Source organism: Rattus rattus, chromosome 3 (genome assembly GCF_011064425.1).
Source record: "Rattus rattus isolate New Zealand chromosome 3, Rrattus_CSIRO_v1, whole genome shotgun sequence".
Lineage (NCBI taxonomy): Eukaryota > Metazoa > Chordata > Mammalia > Rodentia > Muridae > Rattus > Rattus rattus.
In genome coordinates, this window is record NC_046156.1 from 35,733,643 (window position 1) to 35,761,494 (window position 27,852).

The 27,852-nt window shown below is 42.6% G+C and overlaps 1 protein-coding gene across 1 annotated transcript in view; it reads right to left on the bottom strand.

Moving 5' to 3' along the window:
* LOC116896287 (bifunctional heparan sulfate N-deacetylase/N-sulfotransferase 3) overlaps window positions 1-27,852 on the bottom strand; it is an 84,195-nt gene that overhangs the window by 43,542 nt on the left and 12,801 nt on the right. The window contains exon 2 of the mRNA XM_032897369.1: window positions 25,862-26,998. Within this exon, the coding sequence (XP_032753260.1) occupies window positions 25,862-26,842 (981 nt within the window). The 5' untranslated portion in view covers window positions 26,843-26,998. The remainder of the gene's footprint in view (window positions 1-25,861; window positions 26,999-27,852) is intronic.

A 27,852-nucleotide genomic window follows, 5' to 3' on the forward strand; every position in this document is an offset into this window, starting at 1 on the left:
CCTTGTTGGGGAAAATGAGGCTGGCAGAAATCTGCATGCTATAAAAGGTTCATACAGACCCAGGATAAGTCTTCTGAAGAACCCCCTTCCATAGCATCACATAGGACCACAAACTCTGTTTTAAATGGATAGATATGTATAGTTTTCTCTGGTGTAAGCTGGGGAAAAGACACACACATATACTTTATATAACAGCTTTATCCCTCTAGAACCTAAAATGCCCATGAGATCAAAAAGCTACTAGGAAGCAATTAAAAATCTGAATTTTGTTACGATCTGAATTTGTTACCAATGTTCATATACTGAAACTCAGTCACCCATGTGTAATATCCAGGGGAGGGGGTGCTTTAGGTTAATGGAGTCATGAGAATGGGGATCTCCTGCATGAATTGGGGTCCTTATACAGAACTAGATATGGTGCCTGTCCTCTCTGTCCCTTCCCCTGGTGAGGATGTGGCATCAGTGTGTGCTTCCTGGTAATGTGGCAACACAATTCCACCTGGAAAGAGAAGCCCTGGCCTCTGTGCACATAGAAGCTGTGGGTGCCTTCCAGCCCATGATCAGCAAAAATATTCTATTGTGGGTAAATTACCACTGTGGGATGTTTTGTTACACTACCCAAACACACTAAGGCAGATTTCTTTCTTTTTTTATTAAATTATTTAATATATTTACATTCCAAATATTTCCCCACTTCCTGCTCTGGGAGTTCTACCCCTCTTTCCCCGCTTTGACTCTGAGAGGGTGTTCCTCACTCACCCATCCCAATCTTACTCTCCCCATCCCCCAAGCATCAACTTTCCCTGGGGCATCAAGTTTCTACAGGATTAGGGGCATAAGTCTCTATAGAATTAGGCACATCCTATCCCACTGAGACTAGACAGGGAAGTCCTCTGCTACATATGTAGCAGGGGTCACAGACCAGCCCTTGTATGCTCTTTGGTTGGTGGCTTTGTCTCTAGGGTTTCCCAGGGGTCCAGTTAGTTGACACTGTTGGTCTTCCTATTGGGTTGCTATCCCCGTCAGCTCCTTCAGTCCTTCCCCTAACTCTTCCACTGGGGTGCCTGACATATTTATTCTTTTTAAGAAAGGTAACTGTCATTTTGAATCACTTCATTTTTCACTTGGATTTGCGATCTAGTTTCTGAGGACAGAACGAATGAAATTCTACAAACTGATTGCAGGAAAGAAGTTAATGAAAGAATCTGGTGAGGGAAGAGTAAATCAGCACAAAAAACACAGACATATGCAAATTAGAATGTGGGGAGAAAAGAAGACTCCTCTCTTTCTTTGTCTGTTCACTGTGCTTGGGTGAGAATTAATGTCGCACCATAGGAGTCTAAGTCACTTTGCTAATTGAATCACATTTAGAGAATGTCTACTACATGCCGTATCTTTTGTTAGTTGCTGGGATCATCAAATTAAATCTGTCACTCAGTGACAGGATGTTTTGAGGAGAAAATGAGATTTTTTAAAAGATCCCTTTTTATGCTTTAACTGAGCAAACGTATAAAGTTATCTCGCCATAATTTAAAATATAATTTTGGGAAAATTGTTCGCATCGTCAAGTGGCATCCTCGAGTGAATTATGGGAGTCAAGGTAATTTAGATGTCAGTCCAGCTCACTGACTTCAGCCACAGGTCTTCTCATCACCAGGGAGTTAGGACAAGGGCATGCTGGTAACTAGGCTCTGGCTTTTGCTTTTTTTTTTTGGTCATATCTGAATCTTTTATGTTTTCCTTTACACAGTACATTACCAGAGGAGATTTTTCTCTGAGACAAAGAAAATAGTCTTAAAACCTTTGCACGGTTACTCCTGTAGCCCCGAGGAGCAGGTATCCTTGTGTCCTTTGCTTCACATCTGTTTCTTCACCAGACTGGCTAGCCTCCAACCGTGTTATTATGCTTCTGCTGAGCATAAGAGGCTCCAGAGCCAGGGGTCTGTCAGCTTCCTCCGCTGCACAGTGTCCAGAGTAATGAGGTAGATGCCCAGAAACGTGAGTTGAATATACCCATGGATGCTTGTGATTTCGTCTGACACTGTAGTACAGCTAAAACCAATGAGGGCTAAAACCACTGAGGCTACAGTGCAGTTTGGGGATTAAAATCAAAACAAACAAGAATCCAAGGATTATTCAGAAAGAAAAGGAATGGTGTGGTCCCAGGTCGGGAGTTTCCTGGGCTGATCCCATTTTCCCTCTGGCTAAGTCTCTTCCCAGAGTTGGCTTTCTTATAGGAAAAAAAAAGAGGGAAGTGTGACTATTTCATTGATTTATACGTTTGCAATACCGTGACTCGGCAGTGATGAAGGAACAGAGGCAGGCCAATTACGGTCAAGTTAGGGACAGACCGCACACTCTGAGCACTGACAGCAGACACAGTGAAGGCTGAGGGCATCTCCTACTGCTGGAAGGGAAAGGCCTGAGAGTTCTTTCATGAAAGTGGCCTCCATTTCCTCACTGGGTATGAATACCCAGAACCTAGCTAGAGACTTCTTTGCTTGTCTAAGAAAAAGTCAGACTAAAGACAATCTCACAGCAGCGTGCTAGAGCCGAAGGCCGTACTGATGGCCAAAATCAGTGTTTTCTACATTGTCAGAGCCACAGTGAAAATGGTGTCAGCCTTTTGAAACCTCAGAGCCACCTTGAGGGACACATCTCTTCCAACAAGGCCACACCTCCTAGTTCTTCCACTTACTGGGGACCAAGTATTTACACATGGCCTATGGGGGGGTCATTCTCATTCAAATTACCACAATGATTATCACTTCAGTTAATATTTTGTTTTCTAGGCTCAGGGCACTGTCATTTCCTCTACTCAGGGTCAATGGTGCTTTCTCCTCCTCCTCCTCTTCCTCCTCCCCCTCCCCCTCCCCTCCTCCTCCTCCCTCTTCTTCTTCCTCCTCCTCTCCCTCTCCCTCTCCGTCTCCCTCCCTCTCCCCTCCTCCTCCCTCTCCTTCTCCTTCTCCTTCTCTTCTTCTTTCTCCTCCTCCTCCTCCTCCTCCTTCTTCTTCCTCTCCTCCCTCTTCCCCCTCCCCCCTCTCCCCTCACTTTCGGTGTTATTATGGGTGTCAGTTTATGTGTGCACCTGCATGGAGACAGACATCAACTTTGGCCACTTCTCAGGAGCTATCTGTCTTCAAAATATTTTGCTTTTATTTACTACTTTTGGGAGGGTGTGTGCACCCCAAAGAGGGCGCTAGAGAACATCTACATTCTAAACAGATGCACAGGGATTGCCAGCCCTCTCAGCAATCCTGGAGCACTTACTCTCACCATGAATTGAAGGTTTGCTGCAGAAGTTGAATTCACCACTCAGAGCCGTTCAGGATTTCACTGCTTATTTTACTGGATTCTGCTCCCTTACTGAAGATGGCTTTGAGCCGGCCCAGGCATAAGCTTGTGGTTGTTGATGGTGCCCAACTGCTGTTGATTTACATGCAACATAATGTAAGAGTGAAGGGTTATGATAGTGCCACTGAGATTCCCAAGGACAGGCTTGGGGTGGGGCTGGGGTGGAGGTGGGGGACAGGCAGAAGGAACCTCAGCCTGGAGCCATGGTGAAGCTGTGCTCAATGGAGTAGTGAGAGGAGCCTCAGCAGAGGACAGCTGCACAAGGCTGTGGCTTAGATGTTTGTCTCCCAAAGCGTCACTTGATGGCTACTCTGGTCCCCAGCATGAGCACAGTGAAAGTCGTGAGACCTTCCCAAGGGTGAAGTCTAGTGAAACGTCAAATCAACTTGGGCCGTGTCCATGGTCGACGCTGCACTGCCTCAGTCTCTGGCTTTTTGTCTGAGATGAGATCACTTCCTGCTCCTTGTGTGTTTACCAGTTACGGCAACTAAGAAAGCCCTCAAAGGAACAGGACCAATGCTAGCACATACATTTAAATCTCCACAATTAGGAGTTACAAACTTCCTGTTTTTTTTAAAAAGAAAATTAGTTTGCCTCAGGAATTTCATAACAGAAATTGATAAATACGACATAGTTAAACTTGTCACTTCCTGATCCTATGAACACGAAATGCCTTCTTTCCATAAACGTATAAGATCAATAGTGTCTTCTGTTTGTCTTTAGTAGGGTGGAACAGTATCCGTGATTAAGGCTCTGTCAAAGAGCTCTCAGCAGCCCTGTGTAAGGTGTGAGTTAATTCCTGAACTTCTCAATGACAAGGAAGCTCACCACCTCGCCTTTTAGTTTTCCCACTGAAAACATACAATGCCACGAAAGACAGAGGTTTAGAAAGGCCCTCCACCTGAGTGGCAAGAGGTTTTCTCCATAATTTAAATAAATCATTTTAGAGATAGAATTACCCCCAAATTGACAAAAACCACATGTAATTTCTTTGTTTCACAGTCTTGTTTCTGTAGAGAACTTGTCAAAGAACCGAGGAGGCTGAGAGCCGCAAGCCTCTCCAAAGCCTGGCGTAGAGATGAAGCCTGGGCACGGGAGAGCTCAGTGTGGCTTAGGTCATGTTGAGCTTATTGCTGATGTTCCTTAACTTATGATGGGCACACATCCCAACAAAAGAGCCTGAATTTGAAAACCCAGCAACAGTTAGGAATAAGGCCTAGTCAAGCCCACCTTAACTGTACTCTGACATTTGCTGCTGGTTGGGAAAATGCATCGGACATAAAACATATTTTGCAAGAGTTTTTAATCGGTAATATAATTCATGGAGCAATACACTTAAAAGGCTGAAGGATTGACCGCTTCGTGCTATTAGCTCAAGAAAAAGCGCTATTCTGTATTGGAAGGATGGTTTCTGCTTCCCAGGTCCTTCTGTATCCCTGGAAACCGTAATGAACCGTATAAGCTGGGCGCTGTATGTTCGACGCACACCAGCACACATAGCACCTTCAGTTAAATTCCCACCAGCCGAAGGAGCGGCATTTCTATTTCAGCCTACGTGTTCTAGTCACAGGGAGTTTTCGGGATAGAAGTGCAGGTAACTCCAAATGTGTTTCCACAAATTCTTAGCAGTGGTAATTTGGACGAGGCATGGTTTAGAGCATTATTTTATGCTCTCTCATTGCCATTATTTATTCAGATTAATTTTTAAGGTAGGTACACATTGGACCGAGCTTTGCACTTGTTCCTATTGACTAGGATATGAAGTTCGTGTATGGCCAACTTTTCAATTTCATTGCACCAGGACTAGAATTGAAAATAGGCGAAGAAAAACCTATGTAACATTCTGTCCATCCTCAAACATATCCTACAGTGAATTTCTTTGCCAAGATAGATGGTAGGCTCACATCAGAGGCTCAACTTGAAAAGCCTGTCCCAGCTGAGAACTGCTAATGTTGGCCTTTTATACATTAACATCCAGGCTTCTTGGCTTAGTCTGTTTTTGCTAGTGAGAAGCTAATGTCTATCTTTGGCATTGAGTGTCCATGTTCACATGTACAACATAGTGGGAAAGCCTTAACATGCAAATGAAAGGAAAATCCTTAAAAAGCTACTGTTCTTGGATGGTCAAGAGTTTATCCATTTTTGCAGTCACCCTTCTGTCCCCTTCATTGCTACCCTCACTCAATTAGTTGGTTTGCCAAGTGTGAAGACTGGGCAATTCTAATAGGCAGCGATGCAGCACAAACTCTGCAGATAGCATGGAGACCCTGCTATCAGACACCATGATACAAGGGTAGCTGAGAGGAACTGCCACTGTGAGTTGCTTACCACAGGGTGTCTCAGAAATGCCAGGGGACTTCCTGTAGACAGCCTGTAAGTCAGTGACTGCATGGGTGGAAGTACACGAGAACAAGATGACTGACAAACAGTGCAACCTTCCAGGATCCCCATTTTTGAGGAGGAAGAGTTCAGCCTTTCCTTGCTTTCCTTGTGACCCTGGACAGCATCCCACGCAGCAACCCTGCATCCTCCTGGGAAAAGCCAGGTCCTATAGGGATCCAGCAGAGAGAACCCACAATGAGTTCCACACCAGCCTGAGGCCCACTCTGTGCTGTACCATTAAGATAAAATTAATGTCCCTTCGTATTTATGTTAGTGCTCCTAGTTCCTGAAAAAGCAGACACACACACACACACACACACACACACACATCTATTATCTATCATCTATCTAATCTACCTGTCTATCTATGATCTGTCTCTATCATCTATCTATCTATCTGTCTGTCTATCTATCTATCTATCTATCTATCTATCTATCTATCTATCTATCATCTATTTATCTATCTACCATTTTTCTAACTACCATCTATCATTTATCTCTCATCTCTCTCTCTATATATATATGTACGCACACATATATGTATGTATATGTATGTATGTATGTGTGTGTATGTATGTATGTATGTATGTATGTATGTATGTATGTATGTATGTATGTATTACCTGTTTCAGTTAGTACTTACAGCTCCAGAAAAGACAGGGCGGCAGGTATTGCCACCTAACCTGTAAGTAGGCTAAGTCAGTGGCAGAGGACCTGCCTAGGTTATACAAGGCCCCAAGATTGATTCCAATCACAGAAAAAATACATTTAAGGAAGTTGATGCTCAGATGTATTAACAGATTTGCTTAAACCCAGCAAGTAAAAGTAAGAATCCTGTTTGAAATTATATTTCTATGTGGCCTAATCTTTTTTTTGTCCAGAAATAAGAAAGCTAAAATCTCAACCTAAGCTATACACTTTGTATTCATGACTGCTTACAGAGAGGAATCTATTTTTGTTGTGTTTTTAATGAAATTTTGCCCTTGACAATTTCACACACACGTGGCACCCACTGCCACGTCCACTCTTGCCCTGTTTCATCCCCGTCAGTCTTGACCCTTGTCTCTAAGTCCCTTTCTCACATTCAGGCCTCTTGGTTTTGTGACCCAGTGAGTTTAATCAGGACCTTCTATGTGACAGTGAGTTTGGAACTGTGGGCTCACTAGCAGCAATGTGGCTGCCACTCCCTCAGAATCCGTCAGCAACCCAGTGTTTCATGAGGGAGGGAGAGGCCCCGTGAGCTCCACCTGATCCATGAGTGACTTTGACAGGCTCAAGGGGAAAACCTCAGTGGCTGTGGAATCATGGCCACCAGGGCTCTGTCATTCCCAGAAGACAGCATTTCAAAGTCCCTCTCCCTATCGTCCGTCTGGTTCTTAAATTCTTTCCATCCCCACTTTTACCATGTTTCCTGAGCCTTCAGGAGGTACCGATGTATTGAACAGCCATGTCACTCAATCTCAACACTTAGAGCAGCCATTTTCCGTACTCCTGCCCTTCATTGCATGGAGAAGCTTCCCCAGGTCAGGGTGAGCAAGAGCCCCGGTTATACAGAAAAGTCTTTAATTCAAGTTTCAAAAACACGAAACGACATTCATGCCATTAATTCCATCTTAAAAATATTTTTCCACAATATTTCTGTAGTAGTTTGGACGATGATATATTTTATACACATTGTGTTCATTCTTAGTGCAGATTCTCTCTTAGCACATTTTAAATTGTTTTCACATTATTAGGCTAGGCACTTTCTCAAGCTGAGAAAAGAATAGCATTTATGAACTCATGGATTCCTAGTACAGATATAGATCATGTCATGGTGTCCTGAGAATTCTGGTCCAAAGGACTCTCCTGTGTGTCTCTCACAGTCACTATGAATCACTTTGACATTAACTGTGATTTTCCATTGTTAGGACAAGCTGGTTGGCACACTGACTTTACGAACTTCCTGAGAAGTCAAAATTGGCAGGAGGTGACTCGTGTATAGAAATCTTCTCAACCAGAAGGTACCAGAGGGCCAGCAGGTGATGGTCTTTTTTTTTTTTCTAGTTCTATCCATTTTTCTGCAAAACTCATGATATGTCTCATTCTTCTTTTGCTCCTCTTTTTCATTGGATATTCTATATACTTACATTTCAAATGTTATCCCTTTTCCCGCTATTCCATCCCCTCCCCCTGCTTCTATAAAGAGGCTGTTACTCCCAACCACCCACTCCTACCTCAACACCCTGTCATTCCCTTACACTGGAGAAATGAGCCTTCACAGGACCAAGGGCTTCTCCTCTGCTACATATGCCCCTGGAGCCATGGGTCCCTCCATGCATATTCTTTGGCTGGTGGTTTAGTCCCCGGGAGCTCTGGGGGTCTCGTTGATTGATATTGTTATTCTCCCTATGGGGCTGCAAACCTCTTCAGCTCCTTCAGTCCTTTAACTCCCCCATTGGGGACTCTGTTCTCAGTCTAATGTTTAGCTGCAGTATCTGCCTCTGTATTTGTCAGGCTCTGGTGGAGCCTCTCAGGAGACATCCATATCAGGCTCCTGTCAGCAAGCACTTCTTGGCATCACCAATGACTGTGTTTGGTGGCTGCATATGGGATGGATCCCCAGATGGGTCAGTCTCTGGATGGCCTTTCCTTCATTCTCCGCCCCATTCTTTGTCCCTGTATTTCCTCCCATGAGTATTTTGTTCTAATGACTAAGTTTTAACCAGAACACCCACACACAATTAAAGGTCTGAGCCATATCAATGCATTAGGGCAAACTTTGAAGGCTGACTGTAGTTTGAGTTACAGGTTTGGCTTGTAACACAACACAAAGAATAACTCCCCAAATCTCCAGGAAAGGAAATAGTTTGAGTTAAAACAAGTTCTAGGGTTGAAGCAAAGGACAGACTGCAGGATATTCTTATGGTAACACTAAGGGCTGGCAAGATGGCTCAAGGGGTAGGAGTGCTTGTAGCCAAGTCTGACAACCTTGAGTTCTGACACTTGGTAGAAGACAAGAACTGAATTCTATAAGTTGTCTTTGACCCCCCCTCCACATAAGCCTGATGGTTTGCCCATGAATACCCCACATATACATATGGTGCAAAAATGATGGAAAAAAAAACAATGAATCAAAGGAACACCGTGTGTGTGTGTGTGTGTGTATGTATATATATATATATGACACATGTATATACATATACATGATATATATGTGTACACACACACACACACACACACACACACACACACATCTCACATCTGTAGAGCCACAACATTTCTCAGAAAGTCACAGGAGTGTGTCTCTTTGTTTCATTCAGGTGAAATAAAGCTTTCCTACAAATGGTGGCCCTGTGGAAAACAGAGACGAGACCTCTAGAGAAACCCTGGGAAAATATCTCCTCATACCCACCCAGGAAGGTACGATGGGCTCTCAGGAAATCTCAGTGGAGCAGACCTAAGCTTATGCAGCATTAACTCTCAGTTAGAGCAGACCACACTGGCAGAGTGAAATGCTATGCTCAGTGACGTTGTGTTGCGACTTTCTTGTGAGAACTTGGTAGATGGAGCTGGTATTTCTTCCCCAACAAATCTAAAGGGATCAAAACAAAACCCAGCCCAAAGGAGAACAAGATGGAGAAAGTATGAGTTTCCTTTTCTTCACACAGGAAACAAAACAAAGAAAACAGCATCAACAGTAACAAAACAATAGTAGATGAACCTGGAGGCTAACTCCTATAACCTCGGCACAAGGCGGGCAGAGGCCGGAAGACGGCAATGAGTTTGAGGCCAGCCTGGGCTGAGGCTTCAAGGCTCACTACCTGACTGTGCTATCTCAACTGTTAACAGCCACCGAGATAATGGCATCAGAAGGATGATTAACCCGAGTAATGGTACATTCCTGGATTCTGTAACATTATTCATGAAGGCTTGCGAGCCTCCACATGCACTTATTCTATATCACAGCATCAGTCTGTCTTATTACCCTCAAGGATAGAGCCAGGATCCTTCCTGTTAATCCATTTTCTCTCTGTGTTTACCTAAAGATGACTACATAAAGTTTGAACACTAAATGTAGCTCTGAGACGGTCATCTGGCCTCTTTCACTAGAGACTTTGCCTGTTTGTGGTGCTTTTGAGAGACCCAGGCATTATTTCAGAAGATTGTTCTTACGATCTGCTCCTGTGAATAATGATTTCAAAGCCAGGCATGGTGGGTCCCATCTGTCATTGTAGCACTTGGAAGGCTGAGGAAGGATGGTTGCCACAAATTGAGGGCCAGGCTGGGCCACAGAGTGAAACTGTTTAAAACAACAAGAACAAGAAGAACAACAACAAATAACAAACAAAATGACTTCAGGAGTATGGTAGTCAATATTGATTATCATAGGAAACAAACCTTTGGGGATATCTGAGAGGGAGTCTCTCTGGCTTGGTTTAATTGAAGTGGGAATAGTCACTCTACATGTGGGTGATGTTATTTCGTGGACTGGGGTTCCAGATTGAATTTAAACGGATAAAGCTAATGGAACACCTATATTACTTGTATTGACTAGTTTTTTTTTTTTTATATCTATTTGACACAAGCTAAAACCATTTTAGAAGAAACATAAAAAAAATGCTCCCAACAGACTGGCATGTAGGCAAACTGGTGGTACCTTTTCTATTCTTTTTTCTATACCCTCCCCAGCTTTTAAAATATTAAATTAATGTAATTACACCACTTTCCCTTTCTTCTTTTTCATCTAGCTTGGTCCTTTTGCTCTCTCTCAAACTCCTCCCAACCCCACCCTTAAGCTGACAGGTTCTTTCTCTTTGATTATATTGATAATTGATATGGAGAATCCAGTTCACTGTGTGTGGGGCCACCCCGGTCAGGCAGTCCTGGGTCCTATAAGAAGGCAGGCTGAACAAGTCATGGGAGCAAGGCAGTAGGCATCCTTCCTCCATGGCCTCTGTATCAGCTCCTGCCACCAGATTCCTGTATTTGAGTTCCTGACCTAATTTCAGTCAAATGCTGAGCAGTAGATATGAAAGAAAATTCTCCTGGAGTCAGCTGGGGAAAAAAAGAGAACATTCTCATCTTTGTTTTACCGTAAGTAAAGAATCTATCTCTTCAAGAAAAATAATGGTTTCTTAGAATGAATCTGAATCGAGGTTTGTTATAATTACAAGTTTATTGTATTTTCTGTTTAATGTAATGCCTCTTATAAAAGCCACACCACAGAACAAAAAAATCAGGTTTGCAGTTTTTGACACTGAGAGGGAAGATTGAAAGGTGTTTAACTAAGAATCATATGGTGATTGAGCCTACTAGTCTGGTATAGATTGCGGAACAAAAGTGGCTTTGGGCCACTAAGTACTTCTCAAATAATGCACACTATGTGTATCTTTTCTTGGAGGTGCTGAGCACAGAGACCAGGGGTTTGTGTGTTATGCACATATTTTACTGCTAAGCCCAGACAAATAGCCCAGGCATTTGCGTATGACCTCAATGCACACATTTAAGGTGCAATAACATAAAGTTGTCCTTCTAACTCAACAGTCCCTGCAAATTGAAACCTTTGCTGCAGGAGGGATGGGGTGGCCCGTGGGCCTCAGGTCACATATCCCAGGGAGCAGAAGCTTGGGAGATTCTTGGAAACCCCACCCTCCAGAAATCATGAGTGAACAGTTACTGAGGGTGGAGACTCTTACCAAACTGCAGAAAGAAAAAGATATTTGGACCTTGAAGATACCTGCAAGCCACATGAGATTTTGTGTCCTCAGATGGCATTCATGTTGGGTGGGTTTTCAGGTAATGTAGCTGCTTTTGGGCTATTCCTGATCTATGTAACTAACCCCTCACACAGTCCTGTTAGTAACCCCAATAAAAAATCATTGGTTCACCAAATTGGACAATGGTACAATCCTTTGGTCTATTGTGGTCAAGTAGACACATGCATACCTTTTTCTTTCCTGGAAAGCCTGTCATATGACAGAAATTATGGAACATACATCGGTAGTAGAGAAAGTTTGTATAATGAAAATAATTGAACACCTCCATCACCCTGCATAGCTAGTCTTTAAAAAAAAAAATGGGCAAGAGCAACTAAAGTCTATTCATTCAGCAGCGAACTCCAACACAGAATAATTTTGTTAGTAGCTGTAGTGCTGTTTTATACACTGGTTCACTGTTCTAATTTCATTTCCTTCACCGTGTTAAAATATCTTGACCAAAGCAAGATAGGCAGGAAAGGTCTTATTTTTGCTCACGTTCCATATTATGGGCTATCACTATAGGACAGTCACAGGCAAGAGGGTGAAACATCTGGTCACATCACATGTACTATTAAATGTGGAGAGCGAAGAATGCAACCATATCATTTGCTCCCTTGCTTTCAGCTAGTTTTCTCCTGACTTACAAAGTTTAGGGTCCCCTGTCTAGGTAATAGTGCTGGTCAAAGTGGAATGGGTCTTTCAAGATCAATTAACAATCATGGCATGCGAACAGACTAACTCCATAAGGACAATTGCTTAGTTAAAACTCTCATTCCAGTGATTCTCAGTTGTCCAAAGTTCACATTTGAACTAGTCATCAGTCTCTGGGCTTATACCCTATATATATTCACTACTTTGTATCCTCTGACTTCCCTCTTACATATATGATACTTTGTATCCTCTGATCCCAAGCTCACATACATTCTACTTTGTATCATCTCACCCCCTGCTCATATATAAGCTACTTTGTATCCTCTGATCCCCATCTCACAGATATGCGACTTTGAATCCTCTGACACTCATCTCACATATATGCTACTTTGTATCCTCTGACTTCCCTCTCACATATATGTTACTTTGTATCCTCTGATCCCCATCTCACATATATGCTACTCTATTCTCAATCCCCCCATCTCACATATATGCTACTTTCTGTCCTCTGTTCCCCAGCTCACATATATGCTACTTTGTACCCTCTCTTATTCCTCCATCTCTTACTTTCCTCAAAAGGACAGAAAGGCAAAGATACAGAGGCAGGCACCATTTTTGGAAGAATACCTCATAGATGTTCCCACCAAGAACCTATTATTTCCACCACCGGTGAAACATGAAATATCATTGAGAGGATTTTTCACCCCAGAGGCAGTCAGTGCAGAGGGTGAGAGCAAGTCGAGAAAAGTAAAAGCGAAAAAGAACAGGATCTGAGCCCTCCATTTTCACACCGTGGCCCTAGGCAATGTGTGAAATTCAGCTTGATCATCTCTAAAACACTTATGAAAAGCTGATATCAGGCTGGGAAATGGTCCTGTGGGTGAAGTGCTTGCTGGGAGAGAGGGGGATCTGAGTTCAGATCTCCAGCATTCACTTAAAAAGCCAGGCAGTATGACTCTTTGTAATGCCATCCTAGGTGATCAGAGACAGGAAAGCTGCTGGGACTCACTGGGTGGCTCCAGATTCAGGGAAAGGCCCTGACATGAATAAAATGGTGGAGAGTGACAGAAAGACACCCGGCACTAGCCTCTGGCCACTATACACACCTGCATGTGCACCTGCACACACATGAGCACACACACCACAAACATACACACACACACACATGCACACATACGGCACACACACAAATGCTACTGATAATGAATGAAATGGTATATAGGGCACCAGATCAAACAATCAATGTAAAGTGCATAAACAATTTTCAAAAATATCATTTTCTTTACATCCTTTCTTAAAAATGCTTTTATACTAATCGGCAAGCCAGAGCTAGCAAGCTTTGTCTGGAAATGGGTCTGCTTGGAGGTGAGTTCATGAAGGTACTGAGTGTCACCCATCAAAGTTTATTTTAGGACTCAATTTGATTAAAATTATTATTTATTTGTACTGGATACACTATGTGCCAGGATTTGTGAGAAATTCTCAATGTGAATGACCTTATTTAATATACTCAGCATCCCTCAAGTGAAAAATGATTATTTTATGTCTCAGGAGACTTAGACTCACAAAGGCTAAGTAAACATACAAACTAAAAACCTGAATTTTCCTTAATTTAAAGAAAAGAGCTGAAGATATTTTTATAAGAGGTTGGGTTTGGGGATTACCTGTTTGTAGCACTCATCCACTCATCTGTAAAACCCACACTGAAAATACTCTTCAAAAAATTGTTACACCAGGCTGGAGAGATGGCTCAGTGGTTAAGAGCCCCGACTGCTCTTCCAGAGGTCCTGAGTTCAATTCCCAGCAACCACATGGTGGCTCACAACCATCTGTAAAGAGATCTGATGCCCTCTTCTGGTGTATCTGAAGACAGCTACAGTGCACTTATATATAATAAATGAATAAATCTTAAAAAAAGAGAAGTGCATGTCATAAAATATTTTAAAAAATTGTTACACCATTTAGTGTGTGTGTGTGTGTGTGTGTGTGTGTATGAGCGCACATTGGCGCGTGCACACGCATGCACACACATATACACGTTTGTGCAAGTGTGGAAATCAGAAGTCAACTGTCTCTCTGTCCACCACATGGATCTCAGGAATCGAACTCAGGTCATAAGGTTTAGCAGCCAGTGTCTTTACCTGCTGAACCATCTTGCTGTTGGCAACATTAAAGAACTAAACATATCTGAGAAGAAAAGGCTCCAGTGTTGCTGAACGACGTTCACTGTGCTCCTGAGACTCTGCTTGCTTTGTAAGCAGCAGCAGGAACTGCTTTCACGTTGCAATGCTCTTCCAAGGATCCTCCCGGCTTGCCACTCACTGTAAAACGTTTGACTTCTCAGAGTTCAGAGGTTCATTTCTTCCTATATCATAGCCCTCTGTGTGGCACTCTATTATGGTAACGGGTACTGCTGTTCTCTCTGACCCCTGCCAGGACCTATGAGACAGTGGCAGACTGACTGTTAGCCTGCATGTGAATTCTCAGACTTCACACCTTGTCTTAGCTGATGAAAGGAAGCTCATTAACAACCCTAGACACGGAAAGATCCTGCTTACTTAAGGGCCTATCTGAAATAATAGCTCAGGGATGGAGGTGGGAGAAATCACCATCCCGGAGACTGAGTGATGGGAAGTCACATATGTGCAAGCAAAGCTCCATATTGCTTGAAACCACAAAAACCTAATGACTTTCTGAAGATGGGGATGCTGTCCTCAGTGTGATTTATCTGTGTGCTCTTGGCTTAAAATGAACATTGACGACAGATTCACAAAAGCTAGTACATTCTTTTGAGGTTTAATGCGGAGGGAAATTGTTTCCTATCTCTGTCTTCAGAAAACCCACTGGATGGTTTATAACTGGCAATTTTTATCTGGAAAATTTAGTAGAGAAAGAAGGGTTAATTCAGTGTGGGGCGGACTTCATGGTTAATGAGTTGTGACAACCACTGATAAGCAAAGACAGATGGTTTTAACATGGGTATAGCAAAGAGGCATTGTCCCCTTTAAATGCACTTAACACAGTTCAGGCTGGGGTAGGGGCAAGGAATAGTGAGGCTAAAACAGTCATTGCATTTGTATATTTCTAAGCGTATTTAAGAGCAACAGCCTATAACCGTATAACAAATCCTGGCAGCTATATGTGATATATTTTCATTTAAAGTAAAGTCAAATCGTATGACTAGTGCAGTGTTCTGAGGTATCCGCAGACCTCACAGACACCATCAGTGTTCACACTCTCCTCATGTGTACCACTTTAATAAGGTAAATTCTGTATATGTAATTTTGTAACATATGGTGAGGCTCTGGCAAGCAACAGGCCAGATATGTGGTGGTGGCTTCATATTACAGTGGAGGGGAAACATTTCTAAACTGCACCACTGTAGCAGCACACAGCTGGTCATCAATGATCCTGGTGATGTCATGCCCATGGGCTTCCCTGCATGTACATTATGTGTGGCATACAACACTTGACAACAACACTAGAGGACTGCAGGCAGCTTGTGTGTCCACTACAGCCACCTCTCCCTGTGCAACAGTGCATCCCTTCTACTACCTTGTATTGCCTGTAGCGTCATACATCGCGTTCTTATATCTCTCTATCAACAAGGCAGGTTGAGAGACTGTGCTAGGCCACTTGGTTTAGATAACTGCAGCCTACAATGCTCACACGATGATGGGGCAGCACAAGGACACCTTTCTCCGGATGTGTGTTCATAATTAATTCACACCTTGCTAGATGCAGTTGCGCTCTATGTAACGAGATGAACAGATCAACCCGCGTTAATCTTAGCACAGGAGAAGTAAGGAGACTACCATGTAAGTGTTCTATTTATGGCGCATGGACTCCATCAGTTTTGTGAGGTAGATAACATTGTCAGCTGGTTTTAAAGGTGGAAGCATGCTTTCAAATGAGGTGAGCAGCTGTGTATGAATTACGTAGCATAGATCTGAAACTGAAGCACCAGTTACCCAGGTCTGACGATTGCTTCCTCATGCAGCACAGATATGGTTGCAGAAAAGGCAAGTTCTTTATGAGCCTAGATTCATATTTTCCCCACCAAGGATAACATGTATTCTCCAATAAAATGACTTTGATTAATTAAAACATTTTTCCTAAGGAAAAACAATTTACAACTCTTGTTGCTAGAATTTATGGTGCCACTGAAAGGACCGAACTCTTATTTCTTGAAGTGACTGTCCCAACAGCCATTTTTTTTATGGAGAGTCTGTGTAAAACTGTGATAGACACAAAGAGTATGCCAGTCTTAACCACAAATAGCTTAAATTGGATGGGGTAGTGTGCCTGTGAAATGCAAAAGGGACAGCTGCCATGACCCAGAGCATTGATGACTTCCCTGAAGTAAGGCAAGAAGAGGATATTCCCTGAAAACAACACATTTGATTCTGAATCTCAAGCTTCTTCTGTTACCATAGATCTGGGCCGTGTCTTTAATGGTAAGTGTCAGGTCCTCCTTTCTCCTTCTCCACTGTCCTTTCATTAGATTTCATCCGATGCCAGGACTTTAGATGTCATCTAGATTCTAATGAGTTCCCAATTTATATCTTTCCCTAAGACTTCTCTTTGTTACTCAAGACTTGAACACTTCTCTACCTGTACATCTCTATGTGCACATCTACACATGACGCAAAACTATGAAATATAAGAGAGAACTTACGGTCTGTCTCCCTTGCCTAATATCTAATATCACTAGGCATTAATTAACTTAACTGCATCACAAGTCATTTACTACAATGCGTGCTCCATATACTCTTAACTGTTTCAACCCTAAGGTATGTTGCTGAGACGTATGCTACTGTGATTTTTATTTTACACAAAAGGAAACTGAGGTAAACATGCTAAGAGGTTGGCTAAGACATGAGAGCTGGGGATGAGGTATACATGGGGCATGTTCATGAGGCATGGCTAACAGGCACGGCAGGACCAGGTCTCAGGAAAATCGCTGCTGTCTGGTCCAATATTGGACACTGCACTGACTCCACTTTTCGCTGTTCGTCACATGACACTGTCAGCCACCTTAGCTATGTACTCTATACAAATGCACAGGTTGAGAGGAGAATAGTTAACACTACAAGCTTGGGGGCTGGGCAGAACGATCACAGAGTTGGTAAGAGCAAGGAGCCTAGAAAATGTGTTTCGGAACAAAAATAAGTTTGTGAAATACTAGAGTAGAAATGGCAGGAGACACACAGAGACAGACAGCATTATATAATAGGTTCTGCTGGGAAACTGGAGTGCTGTGGAATTCTAGGACTGGCAAGGTGAAATCAAGCAGACCAAGCACATCTGAGCACTCCTATCTTTAGCATCATCAGGCAAAGCTCGCTACGGGGAGGGGGATGGGAACCTCAATTCCCACAAGACAGTTTCTGCTCATTCTAGTTCACTAGCTCATCATCCTGCTCTGGTCTGTTGGTGCTGGGCTCCCCTCAGTAATATTTAAAGAGTCTCGTAGTCTGAACTGAAACCCCATAAATGAATATTACGGTGTGTTCAATGCTCCAGTCTCAGAAGAGATAGGGATAGTGATGGCTATAGGGTAAAGCCCACAGATTTGTGGGATCATTCCTCTTCTTCTAGCATCCATGAAGGAAGTTGATGCTGTTGTTTCTGTTGCCACTGGTGCAGGGGTTGGGGAATGGGTTCCAGGGTTACCTGACTTTCTACTGATCATTCTGCAGGCATCCAGTGCTCGACACCGAGGATTCTGATCTCCAACAGACTCTCTTGGCTTCCCCTTTCTATCAACGAGGCTCTTAAACATAACTCATAAGAACTTCCACGAAGTTTTATCCTCGTTTATGAGTTTAAAACATCAGTTTAATACTGAGGCTATTAATAGAAAAGGTTACGATTGAATTAAGAACACACACTTTTACCTTAAGAGTCTGTGAAGTAACAGGCAAAGTAATTGGAACGTAAAGAAACCTAGCTCTCCCCTTCGTTCGAGAAATAAATGACAATATCTTCTGACATGCTAACTAAGGGAGGGACATTCTTTTGTTCAAGTACCTTGTCTTTGCTCTGTGAAGAGCTACTTCCTATACAGCAAAACAAAAAACGAACATGCATTGTCAACATCCACACACAGACCAGAAGGGAAGGCTCTACCATCTTCTTCTGGGTCTGAGGCTATGAGTCACTGACATGGCTATACCCACGTCAGAAATATACATTCACTCAGGACAGAAAATACATGCTCGTGGCTTCCTCAGCTCTCTAGTTTTCTATATTGCTATTTTTTTTATTAAAAATTCCAAGCATTTTTAAGTAAAAGAATTGTAAGTGGTGGAGGAAGCTCTGAGTGGGTGCTACTGACAGGGCTTCTGCAGCTGAGAGCACACTCCGAATCCATCTTTCCCTGTGTGTCTCTATGATGTGGGGGATTTGAGGGAGAGAGAAGGGTGGCTAGGATCAAGATTTATTGTCTATATGTATAAAAACTTCAAAGAATAAGATAAAGACATCTTTAAAACATATAACCAGCCACCAAATGCTGTTTATACATTATTGATCATTCTGTGACAGGATTTTGCCCTCTTTAAATCATTTATAATGCATTCTTGTGGAATGCCCTTGCATAGCAGATGACTCTTTAATATTAATCACAATAAGGATACTTTCCGTCTTGCCATGTGAAAGCAAATTTGACAAAATGAACCAAGCACATGTGAATTATAGGTATAGAGTTATTTTTTCTTTGTTAAGTAAACTCAATTTTTCTATGTTATATTATAAAGGGATTTCTGTGATTTTATTTCCTTACAATAACTATGTATTTAGTAGAACCGTGGCTATTTGAACATGATAATTATATTGATGATTTATTTTTATATGTATTCTGATCTCACTTCATATGCAGAAGTAAATATTCCACCAAAATAGGAAGATTTATAAGGAGCAGGTGGTTTCATGTGTTTTTAGTAATAGTTACAAGTCATCAAACTTTTTTATCAATTACGAAATAATTTGGGGGAGTGGGATGAGACCAGTTTTGCTTCCACAAATGTTAGGTGACTAGCAGGGGATCCTTGTGTTTATATTTGGGAAAGCTACTTTATACATGAAGTTGCATCCTACATAGACATTTCAATACAGCCGCACTATCACTTCAGGAAGAGGACGAGAGTAAGTAAAGACAGTCATTAGATACCAAGTGAGGCCGTTCATGAAGGAGTTTCTAAAAGGTACAGCTTAGGTAAGGAACACTGAATTTTTGACACAGAGTTATATTAGCTTACATTTCTCTATCATACCTGTTGGTTTCTGAAGAAGTTACCAAGATCTCATTCACACGCCAACCACGCAATGATCCATGTATGTGTTTATGTGATGGGGATGCTTCCTTGAGAAAAGAGATAAGGACATACTGACCCTGAGAGTTGCATTTTAGTAAAGTGGCACACCAAAAAGGCAAAGAGGTGGAGGGTGTGAGGTCAAGAGGATAAAGGGAGACTATAAAAGACTGTAGGAACTCTGACTGTTCTGGGTGAGACCAGAAGTCACTGAAGTGGTCTGAATAAAGAAAAGATATGATATAAATGCTACACTGAGGGCATCATGGTGGCTGCTCCATTAAAATGGGAGTTGACAACTCAGTGGACGAAGGCACTTGCTTCCACATGTGGCAACCTTAGCTCAACTCCCTGGACCCACATGGTGGAAGGGCGAGCTTCTGTAAGTCGTCCCCTGACAAAAGCATGCACACAAGCAATGCAGACACATGCATGCCCATGCACTCATGGAGTAGTCAGAACACGCATGGAGTAGTCAGAACACGCAACCTAAGCATTGAAATGTTCAACATCCTTGGTCTTCAGGGAAATGCAAATCAAAACGACTCTGAGATTCCACCTTACACCAGTCAGAATGGCTAAGACAAAAAAGTCAGGCACAGAACAGTTGCTGGTAAGGATGTGGAGAAGGAGGAACACTCACTTCTCCATTACTGGTGGGATTGCAAACTCATACAATCACTCTGGAAATCAATCTGGTGGTTCCTCAGAAAATTGGGAATAGTTCTCCTGGAAGATCCAGCTATACCACTCCTGGGCATAGACCCAAAAGCTGCTCCACCCTATCACAAGGACACGTGCTCCACTATGTTCAGAGAAGCCTTATTTATAATAGCCAGAAGCTGGAAACAACCCGGATGTCCCTCAACAGAAGAGTGGATGCAGAAAATGTGGTTCATTTACACAATGGAATACTATTTGGTTATTAAAAATGAGGACATAATGAATTTTTCAGGCAAATGGATGGAACTAGGTCATCCTGAGTGAGGTAACCCAGACCCCAAAGGACCTACATGGTATGTACTCATTGATAAGTGGATATTAACCAAAAAGTTCAGAATACCCATGATACAACTCACAAACCATATAAAGCTTAACAAGGAAGAAGGCCCAAGTGTGGATGCCTCAATCCCACTTAGAAGGGGGAACAAAATAATCACAGAAGCAGAGGGGGGAGGGATTTGGGTGGGAGAGGGGAGGAAGGGAGGAAAGGGGGGGCAGGATTAGGTACAGGGAGGAAACAGGAGAGAAGCTCAGAGGGCCTGGAGAATGAACAGAAATGTGCAGCAGTGTCGGGTGGAGGACTGGGCCGGGGAGGGGTACCTCTACAAAGTCCCAGACACCAGGGGTGTGAGATGAGGATGACATTAGCTGACAAGTCAACAGCGGGGAGACGGAACCTGAAGAGACCTCCCCCAGTAAATAGACATGGCCCCAGTTTAGGGATGGGGCCACCCACCCATCCCAAAAGTTTGACCCTGAATTGTTCCTGTCTAAATGAAATGCAGGGACAAAAAATGGAGCAGACATGAAGGAAAAGCCAACCAGAGACCTTCCCAACTTGGGATCCATCCCATGCACAGAAACCAAACCCCAACATTTTTGCTGATGCCAAGATGTGCTTGCAGGCAGGAGCCTGGCATGGCTGTCTTCTGAGAGGCTTCACCAGCACCTGTTGCAGATCACTGGATGAGCATGGGGACCCGTATGGAAGAGTTAGGGAGGAACTGAAGGCGCTGAGGGGATGGCAATCCCATAGGGAGAACAACAGTGCCAACCAACCAGACCCCTCAGAGCTCCCTGAGACTAAGCCAGTAACCAAACAGTACATACATGGGCTGGTCTGTGGCCCCTGCTTCACAGGTAGTGGAGGGCTACAGTGTCTGGGCTCAGTGGGAGGGGCTGCACTTGTTTCTGTGGAGGCTTGCTGTCCAGAGAATGGGGATGTTAGAGGAGTGAGGTGGGAGTGCGTGTGTGTGTGTGTGTGTGTGTGTGTGTGTGTGTGTGTGTGATCACCCTCTTAGAGTTGAAGGGAAGAGAGATGGGATGGGGGTGCTTAAGGAGGAGGGCTTGGAAGGGGGACAACATTTGAAATGTAAATAAATCTAATAATTAACAAAACTATAATAAAAAAGAGTTAAAATGGGATGGGGTAGACTCATACACTCTTTTAGGAAAAGGAGAATGGTTAGCAAACAAAACAGTAGACTCCTGGCTAACACAAACAAACTTTGGTGGTAGCGAAACCGCCAAGATGCCTTGCATCTGGGTTTGGGCAATAGTGATTGACACCTAGAGCAAGAGCAACTCAGAAGCCAGAGGAAGCACATCAAGGAAGCCGAAAACAAGACACAATGTATCCCGCTCTAAGTTTCTAAGTGGAAGCCAAAGGAATTTGCGATTATGCACAGCGATTATGGTTAGGTGACACAAACATAAAGGCAAATAACACCACTGAAACTGAAAAACGGCGTCACAGAATGATAAAGCACCACACTGAGATATAACAGGAGACATGCACTTGCTATTTTCAAAATGCATGATGTAATAGCTGTGAGAAGAGCTATGAAATGTGTAGAACCCCTCATTAGCGCTGGAGATTAAACAGACATTCTCCACCAATGTCAACTTTGCATTCTCTCCTCAAGGACTCAAAACGGCACGGCACAAAAATAAATCCACAGCAAGAAGGACTGGGGAGGTCACTCAGGGGGGTAAAGCGCTAGTTTAACTGTGATGGCCCAGCGCCAGGCTCAACGAAAGACCACGTCTCAAAAGATAAGGTGGGAAGTTGAAGGCAACTAGAGTAACCTTCTGGCTTCCAAATTTGCCTGCATAGACATAGACCAGTACACACACACACACACACACACACACACACACACACACACACACGCACACACACAAGCATGCAAATATGCAAATGCACACCACCACCACCTACAACAACATAAAACAACCAACTAACCAAAAAAACAAAAAACAAAAAACAAACAAACAAACAAACAAACAACAAACAAAAAAACATAGCCAGGCAGCAGCAACGTTGTAAAGTTGGGCTAAATGTTATGTCTCAGGTGGAGAATGTGTTCATTGAAATACTTACACGTAGTTCTAAGATAACTTTAGGAAATTTACAGCCTTGGTTAGCATCAGATAGCTGCTTCTAACCTGCCACCAAAATGATGCCAACAGCTATAAGAAGCAAAGATGATGGACTTCCACAAAGCTGAAATTTGCATCAGGGCCTGCAATGGCTCCTTCTATCGCCCTCTTACTCTGTCCGGTTGCTTGTTCCTACAACTGCTCACTAACGATAAAAATTCAAATGCCGTTCCTGATCGTAATCTTTCATCTCCATCTATCACTATGTTGTTTGGTATCGTCTGGATAACTTTTAAGTCACTCTCATGTCTCCACTCTCATTCTCATTTCCTAGTTTCAGGAAATTTCCATCTTTGAATTAGTGCCACATTCTGGCTTTGCCTTCTGGCTTTTCCTGAACATTTACTAGTTTCTGGGGAACGATGCTGCACTACTGTGGTTTGCATGGCAAGTTTTACGCAGGACCATACTGGCTCCTTCCCCTTACCATATGGCAAGCGATCTATCTGCTTGTCTTGGCGGGTTTAATGTCAATGTAACAAAAGTTAGAGTTATCTGGGAAGAGAAACTCTTGATTTAGAAAATGCTTCCACAATATTGTCCTGAGGCAAATCTGCAATACATTATCTCAGCTGTGATTGCTATTGGAGGGCTCAGCCTGTTATGGGTGGTGCCACTCCTGGGCAGGGGGTGGTCCCGGCTTCTGTAAAAAAGCAGGCTGAGCAAGCATTAGAAACAAGCCAGTGGGCAGCACTCTTTCATGGCTTCTGGATCAATTCCTGCTCTCAGGTGCCTGCTGGGACTTCTCTGGATGCTATACTACAAGTTATAAGATGAAACAAGCCCCCTTCTTTCCAAATTGCTTTTGGCAGTGGTGTTTCCTCATAGCAATAGAAACCCTGACTGGGATACTACTTACCCTCCCCCCAACCCTGCTCCATCAACTTTGTCCTTGTATTTGTATGTCTGGTATTTGAAGTGACATGAGCACACCAAGATAGACAGTCTTCCAAAGTGCTTAACTTTGTACCTGCCTAAAATCTAAAAGAATCTGTACACAGAATTGTCATCACGGTTAATACTGATTTTCAACTTGACAGCACCTAGACTTACCCATGAGACAAACCTCTGGGCGTGTCTGTGAGAAAGGTTCTAGATTGTATTCACTGAGGTGGGACAACTCACTCTAAATGTAAATGTCACCATTCCATAAACTGTGTCCAGGACTAAACAACATGGACAATGCCATCTGATCATCTGACCAACATTCATGTTTCTCCACTTCCTGATTGTGGATAGACTGTGACCTGCTGCTCCCTTAGTCTTCATGCCACGCCATCCCATGATGAATTTGGCTCTCACAATGTGAGGCAAAATGATCTTTTCTCTCCTTATTCGAGTGCTTCTGTTGGACACTTTACCACAGTCACAAGAACAGTAGCTAATACATGAATAAATGAGTAAATGCTTATGTATTTTGCCTAACTATCTGCAATGAGTTAGTGTGTTGAAACATATGCAATTTAGAAGCAGTTTAAAATTCAATAGTCTAAAACATATTTTTAAAAACATTTAGGGAGTTTAGCAAATGTAGTCCCCTGTAACTACGATGAACCCATAAAGTACACATGCTACATTTATTTCTCTTTAATATGCTCAGTGTCCCTAAAATGTGAATTACCCATAAAGAACAAGGGTAGTTTTTGGAAACACAGTCTGTCTGGATAGCTCAGGCTGGCCTCTAATTTGTGATCTTCTTGCTCCATTTTTCTGGAGTGTTGTGGTTATAGCCACACAGCACCATGCCAGATCAAAAAGTACTTTGTTCAAAAAGAAAAACAGTACTTTGTTCTGATATCAGGTAATACAGAAGGTTGTATTGGAACACAGTTTACTTGGTACCATTTAAAAAATGCCTTAACAGTACAGTTTTCCCAGTTTAAAAAAAGCTTTATATCATTCATATATACATATATATGTATATATGTAACATTTTTATCACAGTTATTGGAAATGGAGAATAGAGAATTAAACACTACTTTAGTCTATAAATATATAACAATGCATGCTTAATCTATCAATTTGGTTTTAATTTACCTATACTCTCAAAAGTAAACTGCAAGACTTTAATGTGCATTTAAACATAATTTAATGAATATAATTGATTAACTAATTAGAAGCCACACCCAATAATGTGGAAGTGTCTTCTTTCTCAGTTTTCACACTCTCCTAAAGTACCAAGCATCCTTCTGACATTGATATGATTCTTGAATATTGTGATACACATTAATATTATTTGTTAGAAACTTAGTGGCTGAAAATGATGCGACTGTCTAGATGATCTTTTTATACAAAATTCTATACATTATTTTGTTCTTATGTCTGAATGTGCACATGTATGGAAGTCACAGGCCAACTTGCAGGACCCATATCTCTGCTGCCTCAGGTCGCTTGCATTTACCTACAGAGATATCTCCTCAAAATAATATTTCTGATAACTGCTTTAGTTCTAGATATTCTATCAGAACTAAATAATAATGAATAAAAAGTATGCATCCAAAGTCTCTCCTTTTTGAGAGAAATCAACATAACAAAGTAACAAAGACAGAGTCCTGTTTTTAAGTGGAAAAGTAACATGAAGGCAGATAATTTCACCCTTGTCTTTCTTACTGTTAAATAACTAGTTGTCCATGTAACACTATAGATTCCACTAGAGTTACAAACTGCTCTTTTATGAATGCGAGTAGTTATACGCAGTGAGAAGTAGATACAGTTTATATACAGCACATTATGGTGACATCACGAGTGCCAGACATGTTCCACAGAGAAGCTAAGCCCTTATGTTTCCATGTGAACAAATCTATCTCTGTGGTCAGGTCATCGTTTTCCATGGCTAAAAAGTGAACCTCATGACAGGCTCTCAAAACTATCTGAATTTGCTCCTTGTGATCTGAAATTTCTCAAAATCCACTGACTTTGTATTTTAAGGAGGTCTTTGTTTTCTAAGTGGATAGTTTCTAGAAGGCAACTAAGCCAAACTTATTTCTATTTTGCAGTCATATATCCACATAGATCTGGATCTCGCTGCACTCGATATTTTTGTACAATTGCCATTTTCCCCCGATTCAGATAGAAGTGTCTTAGAAACTTAGGTGATGTATGACAAGAGTAACCAGTTACCCTAGCTTCTCCAAGAGTCTCTCCATCAAACAGAAGTCCAATATCTGAGAAAACCCTGTCCTCCAGAAGACAGAAGTGTTCCTATCTCAGGGATGCCACCAACTGAGAAGCTCTGAGATAAGAGGGCCTTACCTTCACATCGTTGGTGTTCATCCTTGTGCCCTCCTTCCCCACAAATATGTCGTCAATGTCCACAAGGATGTATCTGTCCAAGGACAGTGTCAGTCTCTTCCCTGACAAGAAGGAGATGGCGTCTATGAAAATGAGCTTGTGCAGCCAAAAGTTCAAGTTGTTGCCAAAAAGAACTCGCTGGATCCCGTCATGAAGCCCCAGGTCATGTATGATAGTGGCATAAAATGCATGTTTAGAGATGGGAGGAGAAAGGTTTTCTGGAGTCTTAACTTTGGCAAATATTACTGGCTGGTAGGTGGAGTGGTTAATCTGAAAAACTGTCCAGTCAGCTCCAGGTAAAGAACCTCTGTCAAGCTTGGATGATTTGGTCACACGGAGGAGAGGGGAGTGAGGATTAATACAGCAATCTTTTACTGCCAGGTTTCCACTTATGGAAAAGGGGAAGCCCTGGGACTGAAAGCTCTGAAGGGTTTTCTCACTGGTTTTGTGGAATCCAATGATACCCACACCATACTCTATACAGTATTTATCTAAGAGGCTTCTATTCCAAGAGTCCATGTTTATATACTTTAGAATATTCTCATATATAATGAGAATGTATTTGCCTTTCACATTGTCTGTAAGCGCCGGAAGATCGCCTTTTCCAGGAGCGATTTCCGTGTGATAATGGAACCGGATGGATTCTAGCATCATAATGATGTCTTGACCAAGGGATGAGTACTGGCTCTCCACAAACACTAGGACTGTGGGGTCTGTCCTTGAAGCATCAGAAATCATTGTCCTCTTCGCTGCCATCAGCCTGGATGGTATGTGTTGGAGGTCGCCACAGTCCACTTCCGAAGCCCGCCCGGAGACTTCACTTTCCTGTTTGTAGCCGCTGTACAGGTAGTAAGCAGAAATAACGATGCTCACCATACAAAAGGTGGCGAGCAGAATCAGTGTTCTTTGAAAGTGTCTGTGAGGTTTCATGATAAAACTCATGTTGGACGCACTTCGTTGACTATTCCAGTAGAAGCACCATTAAAAAAAAAAAGGAGGAAGGATGGCGTTTCAGGCACGCTCCTAGTCTCAGTCAACGGTTTATGTCACCATTGCAGCACATCTGGATCGCACATCTGGACTCACAGGAAACACGGTCTGAAAAAAAGAACAAAATAGGACAGAGCGTAAGATGTCTTTGGCTTCGAAATGAGTGAGTTCTTTTTTTTCCCCCTCCATCTATATTAAATTGGGTATTTCTTATTTACATTTCAATTGTTATTCCCTTTCCCGGTTTCCAGGCCAACATCCCCCTAACTGCGCTATGTGGCGGTGGCGGCTACCTTCCACGGCAGATCGTTATTAGATCAGTTGGCGTAAGTTACGCTAGGAATCCTTGCTTTCTTCATATGGAGACCATGTGAGGGGTGGAATGAGGAAGAGGGCTCCACTCAATACGGAGTCACTGTCCCTAAGAGAGCAAGTGATTGGACTGACAAGGACCTGAATTCACCAAGCTTTGCATCAACTTTTGTCAGTAGCCGAGCTGGACGCTCCTGTCATGCAGACACGTGTCTTGCGTGCGCATTCAAACTGCCCCGCATGCTGAATTACTGCCCCAAGGGCTTACAAAATGTGGACGGATCTCATTAACTGCCCAAATTACGTCAGTGGTCTTTTTCTTTTCCAAAAATTTCTCAATGTAATGAAATTTGTCGCTGTACCCTGATGATTCATTAGAGAAATTATCCGACAGTAGTTGCTTTCACTGGGGAAGTCCTTTCTACATGCAAAGATGGCCCACGATGCAGTTGATTATTTTAGGTTACAACTTTAAAATACTTTATATTATATGGAGAAATGACTATGAGGAGTGAAAAGTTTTCTGGGCTCCTTCAGGTCTGGATGAGGCAGCTTGCAGCGTCACAGCATCCCTGCCCAGCTGCTTCACTGAGATCAGTTTCTGTTTTCTCACCTCAGTATTTACATCAAGAGTACTATAAGCATAGGAT